Raw genomic sequence first — 10,315 nt, forward strand, 5'->3', positions numbered from 1 at the left:
AGAGTGCGGTGCCCAGAACTGGACGCAGTACTCCAGCTGCGGCCTGACCAGTGTTTTGGGCACAGTTTTTAAACGGATGGTTTTTAATATTTTTTTTCAGTGCAAGCTAGTCTTGAAGGAGATGGGTATTGGCTGCTTTGGAACCAAGGCAATTTTGCAGCTCTCAACTTTTATTTATCTTCTGTTTGAATTTATAGGCACTTCAGCATTGTACAATCAGTTTCCAGAACCGCTGAGGTTCAACTGTGCTAATGCTAATGTGAATATTTGAAAGAAACTGAATTTATACAAGTCCTTGGGGGTTTTATTACTGGCACATATTGAGACTTCAAGAGTTAGCTGGAACCAAATCTAACAATGCATCAAATGTGAAAATATACTCTTTGAAGTCAGTGGGGCCAGTTGTGCATGTGTGCTGAAATGCTTTGCGGGATTGAGGTCTAATGTAGCTTTCTGTCATTATTTCTGATTACAAAGAAGCACACCACGATTCCTTTCCATGAGAGATAATCCTGGTTGTGTTTTAAAGCATGCAGAGTGATTTTGTTTGTGCATGTTTAAGAGGCTCAATACAGAACTCATACCCCAGAGTTAAAATTCCCGTGATTGCTTTAAGCCACCTTCATGCTGTCTTGGGTCTGTGTTGCTGTATGATGGGCCTGAGTTGATCCTGGAGTAACTTAAAGAACCTTGAAGACCTATACGTGTCCTGGGGCAGCAGCATTGCCTGGAGCATTATGACTCTAGATACCTCCCAAACCAGTCTGACCCCTGTCTGTTCTAGGTATGTTCTTACACGATGCCCATCTTTGTAGTCACATCTGAATATGTTCCAATTATGCATTAAACTGTTTGAGGAATATCGGCCACACTGTACATGTTCTCTTATTCTCTCCCCAAAGGACATGCATGTGTAGTTAAGTGCTATATTGGTAGAATGTTTTTGTTTGTGTTCTGGAGGTGTTTTGTTTTTCAGAGTTTGCATGGGAAGAGGTCTTCAGAAAATTAAAGCCTCCTTCCTGCAGCAGTGAAATTTTTCCCCAGCTGGTTCCAGGGCATTTAGTACCTTTTCATGAAGCCTCATTCCTTTTACCTAAAATAAGAAACCACTGCTAGAGCAAGAATCTCACCCCTTATTCATGAATCTACTTATATTTCCCTGACACTTCAGATATGTTTTTGTGGCCTTGAGTGTATTATATATATATAATGTCAAAACTCTGTACATCTATTAACTTTCCATTTCAACAAGAGCAGCCATTTATTTTTCTTCCCTCTGTTTCCTTAATTGAACTGTTCTTTTGGATTAATATTTATTATGCTTAACTTTCTGTTGAATTGTATTTCATGCAAGGGCTCATTCTGATGTCCCTGCATCAAGTATTTTTTGATTTTTTTTTTTTTTTTATACAGGTTTTTTGATATGGTGAATAGTATCACTGAAGAGATAGGGAAGAACACTGAGGAAGGGGAATATGATGGAGACTCCTTGGAGGTAAGGACAGGTATTTGAGCTAGAGGACTACTTAGCGAGTTTTGGTGAGCGTTGTGGGCTGGATCAGCACCTCCTGCAGCCCATGACAGCTCACCAAAACTCCCTAGGTGGTAAATTAATAGACCAGTACAGGGATGTCAGATGGAGCGGGTGGGCAGGGTCTCTATGGTAACCAGCCAAGGACCCCAGACCGGGCAGATGGCATGGGCCTGTGGGCAGGTGGGGAGCGGGATAGGTGGATGGGGCTGGGGCCAGAGCTGGGGCCTGGGGCAGAGCTGTGATCTGCTTCCTAGACAGCTCTGCACTGTCACAGCCCCATGATCCTGGCCCTGGACCCATCTGCCCATTCCACTCCTGGATGCTGCTCCCTGCTCACCCATGGCCCCATTCCATCCACCCAGCTGAGCATGCCCTGCCCAAATGAGTCCCAGGCTGGTCTCCATGGAGAATGTGTCTGCTTACCTACTCTATCTGGTGTGAGGTGGATGGGGTGGGGTGGTCAGACAGCAGGGCTAGGTCTGGTGGCAGTGGTGACACTAGCAGCAGCAACTTAGGAGCTGCTGCTGAGGGGGAAGCTGAGTTCAGCCGCTGCACTGCCACAGGTCTGCTGCGCCCCCAGGGGTGATGGGACCAGTTGCATGTGCCACAGCCCAAGCTGCCCTCTGCACCTGGGCTGGGCTGGGCTGGGCAGGGCTGGGGGATCTGCTGCAGGCTGGATAAAATCTGCTGGTGAGCCAGATTTCACCTGCAGGCCATATTTTGCCCACCCATGTCTTAGAGCATTTAATTAGTCTGATAAGGGAAATAATCTCCTAGCACCATGTTTTTGCTAAAAGACACCCTTCCGTTCTGCCTCTTTCATTAGATAGAGGAGAAAATGCATAGAAAGCACTGTTTAATGTTTTTGGTTTTATATTAAATCATTTCTTTAAGGAAGCTCTACAAAGCAAATGAAGGTATAACTGTAGGTTCTATAGGAATAGCCACATCAATTTTAATCTTTGTTGCACAGGTGACAGTAGCAGTGAATACACAGTTGCATGAACTGTGGCACAGGTCATTTTAAGCTAGTCAGGGACTCCAGGTGCATACCTACATTGCCAGCCCAAGCTGAAGTCCATGTTGCTGCATCTTCAGTGCTGTTGTTACTCATCTTAGTTAAATTAGAACTTGTATAGGTGTATGCCAGCTCATGCTACAGATACTTGCTCCTCTGTTTGCTGTGTAGACATGTATATGTTCAGGAAAGGTATTGTAAGAACTGTGTAATATGTAGCTAGTGGTCTGTTTAGATTTTCTTCTTTCTGGTAAAGAAAAGATAGCCTTCCAGCATACATTCTATCAGGTAATGCTTGATTTTGCAAGAGTCTCAAGAGACATCAAAACTTTTTTGATATCAGTTAACTGGGAGTTTCATTATTACATACTAAATTGAATGCTGTACTCTGGTGTCTCTGCATTTTAAAACAGATATTGAAGAAATGGAAAAATGTGCAGAGAATAGGACTGGAAAAAAATGCCTTACAATAAGAGACTGAAGGATCTCGGTTTGGTTTGTCTGTTGAGAAGATCAGGTCGAATTGATTAAAGTGTATAAATGCCTTTGAGGGAGAGCTACAATATACTGATAGGTTCTTTTTATCTAGTGTAGAAGAGCATAAAAATACCCAGTGGCTAAAAGATGAAGCAAGACAAATATAAATTAAAGATAAGATAAATCACATTCTTAGTTAAGATATTAACTGTTGGAACAAATTATCAGGAAAAGTGGTGGGTTTTCTGTTTTTTCATATCTTCCAATCATATCCAGATCCCTTTCTGGAAAGTGTATTAGTCAAATGGTAATTATTGGGCTCAGTCAAAAAGTGATTGGGTACAATTCCGTGGCTGTGTTATACAGGAGGCCAGCTGAAATACTGTAATGACCTTTTCTGGCCTTAAATTCTCTGACTCGATTAATCTGAATTCAGGAGTGGAGTTTATTCACTGCATCTGCAACTGACCTCTGTTAATACATAATTCTGGCTAAACTGGAATTTGAAAAATTGAAGTTGCACTGTACTTAGAAAACATAGGTCAAGAGAGCAACCGAAACAAAACAGTTCATCTGACAATAGTTTCTGTGTTTATGTTGAAGCTCAAGTTTTCAGTTGGTGTGTAGTGCCCTCTGTCTAACTCCCTTATTTTTACAACAGCTGGCCATAGAAGTACATTTCTTTTATAGTAAGAAATGCTTACCTGGTTATATATTACAAATACAAAGTTTTATCTTCTTTTGTTTTTCAGTATGACTATGAGTATGATGAAAATGGTGAGAGGGTCATTTTGGGAAAAGGCACCTATGGCATAGTTTATGCAGGACGAGACCTGAGCAATCAAGTCAGAATTGCTATTAAAGAAATCCCAGAGAGGGATAGCAGGTACAGTAATTGTGGCTGAATGCAAACGCTGTTCTGTTGTTGTGTGTTGGTTCTGAAGTATGATTTGCCAGTTTTCTGATTAATGAAGACCTTTCCTGAAAAGCTGCTGATAAATTATATTTGTCTGCATAGTGTTCATGCTTTATTTTCCGGCTCATTTAAAGCACAGCAATAGTCTCCAAAGCTGTGAAAACAATGAATTATAATAGCAATTTGGAAGTCAGCCATCTCAGGGAGAGTGCTTACAGTTCTCCTCAGAAACATTTATTAGTCTGATTTTAATAGGCTAGCAACGTTACAGAGGCACAAAAAGAAAAAGGTTTTCCTACATGGCTTTTCTAAGGGGTATACAAAGAGAGCTTTACCATAAATCTGGTAGATCTTTGTGGATCTATGGGAGACTAGGGCCATACACACATGGAGGTTCTGTACCCTGCTGCTCTACCTTTATGTCACCTACTTCCTAATAGCAGGATCCCCACTGGAGACCTGGGATGTCCTGCCCTGGTGAGATGATTAACCAGCTACTGGAACAAGCTAACAAGGGAAGTGGGCATTTTTCCAACTTCACATCAATAGGATATCCCTTTCTGGAAGTTATTCTTTAGCTACACATGGGTTGTATTAAATAAATGGAGGCTGTTGAACTCAATACAGTCTAACTGGTGAAATGTGATGGTGTGAGACATACAGGAGTTTGTAACCCTGCAGGTTCCATAATCTCTATGCATTCGCTATGTCAAATGCATTTCCCAACCTTACAGAAGTGTTATCATGGTAAACATATTACAGATTTTGAAATGCTTATATATGTAAAATAGTTACAAAAAGGCTTACTATGTATGATTGTAGAAACTCAGTTCTTACTTTTTTCATTTTTTGGCACTAGTAACGTAATGCTTTTACTTCTGGGTGTAGATGTTGCTGAAATGTAGCATCCCATTTGAACATTTCATGATTAGCTAAGCCTCCTTAAGTGTGCGTGGACATGTGGAATGAAGGAAATAACTACAATTTACCACCACAGATCACTCTTGAATCTAATTACTTCTAGGATTCTTCAAGACTGAGCTAAAGAGACAAAATTTGTATGAAAGCCCATTTAAATGCCAGAATAAACTGTGTGAAATGTGCAGTTACTGCACATAGACATTTCCATTCAGGGTCATTCTGTAAACTGAAATTTCTTCTTTATTTAAACACTATATTACTTGCAATGGTTTCTATTTAAGGACTGGACATTCAGCATCTTGTGTGTGATGTCATGATATTTGAATTCTACTAGAAATAGGGTATTCCATTAATACGCTGACATAAGTAATAACTATTAGTAGAACACATTTGCACTGGAGCTCTTTCTAAATTTTTCAGACTGTTTAAAAACTGCAGTAATGTCTTGTCTGTGTTTTGTTGCTGAGATAAACATGTGAGTCACAAAGCACGGATTTGTCTGATAAGATGCATCATGTTGCCACATGACTAGAAGGAAAGGATATTAAAGACAATAAGACATACCTCAAATTTATGTACAAATATTATCAAAAGCGTATGAAAAATAATTAATGAAAATGGCAAATCACTTAATTGCAAAAGCATCTCACTAAAGCTAGCAGGAACCACAAGAATCCTTTTATTTTAAGCAATAACTAAAAAAATTAAACAAAAACATCTCCTGTTCCTGAATAATCTTTTTGGCTCTAAGAGGCAACGTCCTGTAAGTTAGAGCAGACCCTGGGGGAATCCACATCCAGGAGGTTGAGTACGTTGAGGGCAGGGACGTATTCATGTTGTATTTGTCCTTGGCTTTGCCTACAGTGTGAACTCAAGTAGAAGGGAAACATTTTGAACTTGCAGCCAGAAAAGCACTTTTTAATGAAATTGTCACTTTTTTTCAAAATGAAAATAACCGTCTTGTGGAACTGCAATAATTTAATTTTTCCTTGCAAACTGATCTCAAATGAAATTACATTTGTGTTAAACTTTTTATCATGTATATACCCTTATTATCCAGCTGATAACCATTAAATACAGTACATGTACTTAAATATCAGGAAATGTTAGATTGCGGAGATATTTTCAACAGAATAGAGGCAAGACAAGATGTACCATTACGAAGGTCTCAACTCTCAAATGTTTATTCAATATTAAGTAACAGCCCCGTGAGCACCATATTACTACTTTTTAGCTAAATAAATAAATAACTGAATAAATGTGTAAGACCTTACACCTTTGAATTTAGTTTTTTTTCCTTGCTAATTAAATAGCAGTCTACTAAAACGCCTGTCCTCATTGAACATTTTCTCATGAGTCTATTTAATTTACAAATTTATTCCAATTGCTCAAGCCTTCGTTAGCCATGTGTTCCCTCTGAAATCTAACCATACAGAGGGTAAAATTATAACTATCTTGCACTAAGTCGATACTAATAGTCCATATTAATGGAATTCAGCAATATGCATTTCATTGGTGATAAGAAAGAACTGTACTGAAGAGCAAATACAGTTATATAAGGGTGCATATTCCAGAACTCAGCTTAACAATGGCTAAATTGGAGACAGTGTGGTCACACAGATCAGTAACACACGCACACTTTTGTTCAGTGGCCACAGTGCCCCAAACCCATAGTTCAGGGGACAGATGTTTGTGTAGTATGTGAGGAAATATTTTTGAAACAAGTTTAGCCTCTATTTAGGTATTTAAATAAGCTCCAGTGTTCAAAAAAGGCTTAGCATTTTGCAGCAACCACACATGCTTTTATAACTGGATTTTTCAAAGGAGCACACTGTTCGGCCCGCTGAGCTCTTTTGGAAATGTAGTCACATGTTTATATTCAAGTGGAGCTTCAAGTATCAAACACTCTCTCAGCTCTGGCAGACAAAGCAGAAAATCAAGCAAACAGTCTGGTAGTACATGCAATGTGCTGATGACTGGAAAGAAAATGCTAGAGGTGACTAGAATGATGATTCCACCTCACCACAAATTTTAAAATTTAGTAGCTTGGTTTTATTTTGCACTGAAGAACACTGGACACCAGAAACTTCTACAGTGAACAAATTGTCTAAACCAGGGCTGTCCAACTGGTAGTGCATGGGGGCTTAATACACAACCAGTGGGCTGCCACCTGGCCACCAGCCCCTTCATTGGTCTTTGGGCTCCTTTCCCCCTTCCATCTTCTGCTTCATGCCTCTGCTCCTAGGGCTGGCGCAGGGTAGCAGAAGGTGGCCCAGGGAACCTGTGGCCTGCATGGGGCAAGAAAGGGGTGAGGAGGAAGAGACCTGCACCATCCATGTTGTAGAAATGGTGACCCTGCTGCCCATGCAGAGAGAGGGTGTCCTGGGGAGCAGAGGAGTCACCCTGTATAACAAGTGGCAGCCCTCAACCACTCAACTTGGACTACCCTGGTCTGCAACATATTTTGGTTTTGAATTTATGTTTTCATGAAAATTTACTTACCCATTCTAGTGAGAAGCTCAATAAAGAGAATACTGTTTCCTGTGATAAATATTTATGTTGATTTCAAATAAGCCTCTCATTTAATTAAATGTTTCAGAAGATTGCCAAGCTAAAACATAAGCTTTAGCTGAATCTTCTATTGCAGATGACTTGCTGGTTTATTACCCATCTATTTGGGCAGGTTGGTTGGGCCATAGTATTGTCTTGGAAACCTTGATTTTTATTGCCATTACTGTGAAACCAGTTTTCAGGCTTTTAACAAAAAGTATTGTTAATAAATAGATATAACATTGCAGCATTGTGTATTACATTTCAGTAGGTGTGCTTTATGGGACCTCAGTTGACATGGCTAAAAACACAATTTTATATAAAACTAAAGGTTTCTTTTATTTCCAGATATTCCCAGCCATTACATGAAGAAATAGCCTTGCATAAACACCTCAAACACAAGAACATTGTTCAATATCTAGGTTCACTAAGTGAAAATGGGTTCATTAAGATATTTATGGAACAGGTGCCAGGAGGTGAGTGAGTTTTGTTTGGGTTTTTTTTTAAATATAAAAAGTTAGAACACTGCAATAATATAAAGTGTAAATTTAGATGAAGAATATTTAAAATCTTTTCCATGGCTATAGACTACCCTTATATGACAGTTTGGAAAAAGTCATGTCTTCATCAGGTTGATTGTTTGAATAAATTGTAGAGTATATTGTTATAAGTTATAGGACGGGCTAGAAGGATCAACAGGATTCCTGTATCCCTTTGATGGTTCAGGGAGAGCATGGTAGAAGGGCAAATCTTGTAGTCTAGTAGACAATCTCCTTCTCTATTTAGACCCCATTTGGATAGACTTCTGCAGCATCCCCTCATGTTACTTGCCGAAAAAGAATACAGAAATATACGAAAAGTATATAACTTGATTGAAGTCCTACCTTTTGGGCTTAAATAAGAAGATTCAAATGGCTAATTATGCCTTCTCCTTTAAAAGCATCACCAGAAAAAGATCTTTAAGTTTCATTTATGTTCCCCAACTTGACCCATCGTCTGTGTGTGTGTGTGTGTGTGTGTGCGCGCGTGCACACACGTGTGTGTATCCACTGGGGGGCTCTGTTCTGTAGGTGGGAATATGTATGAAATATCCAGCTGCATACCAAATTTATATGAAACCTATATGTTATCATCTCAATGTTATCAGTGCCTAGTAGAGATCAAAATCTAGATTAAGAACAGCTCCCTGAAAATTAATCTAGGCAAGGTAAAAGAGATGCTGACAGAAACAATGAAGTCCTTTTGAGCAACTTGCTTTCCTCTTCATGTCTCCTTTGATCAAATGCATTTTAAACAAAGTTCTCCTGAAATTCTCGTAAGAGCTGGTTTGGGATTATTTTGATAAAATATTTTTCTTCCCTGGAAAAGTGAATTTGTATAAACCAGAAGTTTCTATGGAAATTGTATTAGTTTAGACAAAGATTTTGTTGTGAATTTTTATCCAGGTTTAATTTCTGGAGGAAGAGAAGGGGAGGGAGAGAGAGAGAGCAACTATAATATCCAGCAGCCTATTAGGATACTTGCTTGATGCAGGAGACCCAGGTCCAAATCCATAATAAGCCTAATACAAAGCAGGTATCTTAGGTAACTACCCTAACCAGCGGGATTTCAGCTGTTCTGGCCTGGGTTGCTTTTCTTTCAAATATTTTTTTTCGCCAGAAGTTGTAAAACAGCTACTTTTCATTCCAATACAAAATTAACATTTCAAGACCTCTAGATATTTTATTTTCCCACTAGTCCTGATTCTCCAATGCATGTGGATTCACATATAGCCTTTGATGTAAAATGGTACTCACTTTTGCTATCTTGCAAAAGCTTCATCCAGTACAGATTATAGGAATTTACCTGCTCGGCCACAAAGGTGGATTGCTATCAGCACATTCAGCCTTGCTCTCTATCATGGCTGCCTACTGAGTAGTGTCCAATACAAGGTCTCTCTTTTTAGAAGCTCTGGATCAGGGGTGCTCAAACCCCAGCCTATGGAGCTATGTTGTCTGGTCCACAGGGCTCCCCATGGGTCTGAAAATTTAGTGATGGAGGAGCAGTGTCAGAGTTAATTACTAGGGCTGTATGAAGCTTCGGTTGCTGATTCGATTCAGAGGCGATTTGGTGGTTGAATCTCCGAATCCAAACAGAACTGGGAGACCTATTAAAAGGTCCGAATTGAGTCTGAAGCCTCTGAATTGATCTGGAAAAGATTCTGAAAGATTCAGATTGGCCGGGAAGAGGCAGGCACAGCCGGGTGGCTGTAGGTTCTCCCATGGCTCCTCTGGCTGTGCCTGGCTCTCCCTGGGCAGAGGGAGCCACAGGAAAAGCCCCCATGGCTGCCCAGCCCAGCCTCCAGGTACTTAACAATAAATAAACAAATAAATAAAAAGCCCTGCACTCACCAGTTGCAGCAGTGGGAATCAGGGCCTCTGAGGGCTTGTGGCAGAGCCCCCCCACGTGGCGTGGGGCAGTGGGGATCCCCCCCACCTGGCACCCTTACAGCAGCTGCCCCATGGTGCAGGTGCATCGTGGCTCAGCAGGGCGCTGTGTGCTCTCTGGGAGTTGGGGCCACTGGGGTTGAGCGGTGCTGGGCTTTGGCTGACAGGTGGAGCCGCCCTAGCTCCCAGACAGCACGTGGTGACCTGTCGAGCCGTGCTGCACCAGTGCGATGTGATAGCTGCTGTGTGGGTGCCAAACGCGGTGAGGGTAACCCCTGCTGCCCCACCCTGTGGCTGTGCCACGAGCCCCCAGAGGCCCTGATTGCCGCTGGTGAGTGTGGGGCTTTTTTAAGTGTCAGGAGGCTGGGGCTGTGTGGGGGATGGGGCCAGGCAGGGCAGCCATGGGAACTTCTCCTGTGGCTCCCCCTGCCCAGGGAGAGGCAGGCACAGCTGGAGGAGCCATGGGAGAACCT

At 41.2% G+C, this 10,315-nt stretch overlaps 1 protein-coding gene across 2 annotated transcripts in view; it reads left to right on the top strand.

The window, feature by feature from the left end:
• The window catches only part of MAP3K5 (mitogen-activated protein kinase kinase kinase 5), a 192,843-nt gene that overhangs the window by 149,696 nt on the left and 32,832 nt on the right, over positions 1-10,315 (top strand). For both annotated transcript variants that reach the window (XR_002099428.1, XM_019527276.1), the window contains exons 14-16: positions 1,414-1,495; positions 3,782-3,915; positions 7,765-7,892. Coding sequence is in view for 1 of the 2 variants with exons in the window: in XM_019527276.1 (XP_019382821.1) it covers positions 1,414-1,495; positions 3,782-3,915; positions 7,765-7,892 (344 nt within the window). In the remaining variant the exon portion in view is untranslated. The remainder of the gene's footprint in view (positions 1-1,413; positions 1,496-3,781; positions 3,916-7,764; positions 7,893-10,315) is intronic.

This window comes from Gavialis gangeticus, unplaced genomic scaffold (genome assembly GCF_001723915.1).
Source record: "Gavialis gangeticus isolate Ggan-Ray unplaced genomic scaffold, GavGan_comp1, whole genome shotgun sequence".
Taxonomy (NCBI): Eukaryota; Metazoa; Chordata; order Crocodylia; family Gavialidae; genus Gavialis; species Gavialis gangeticus.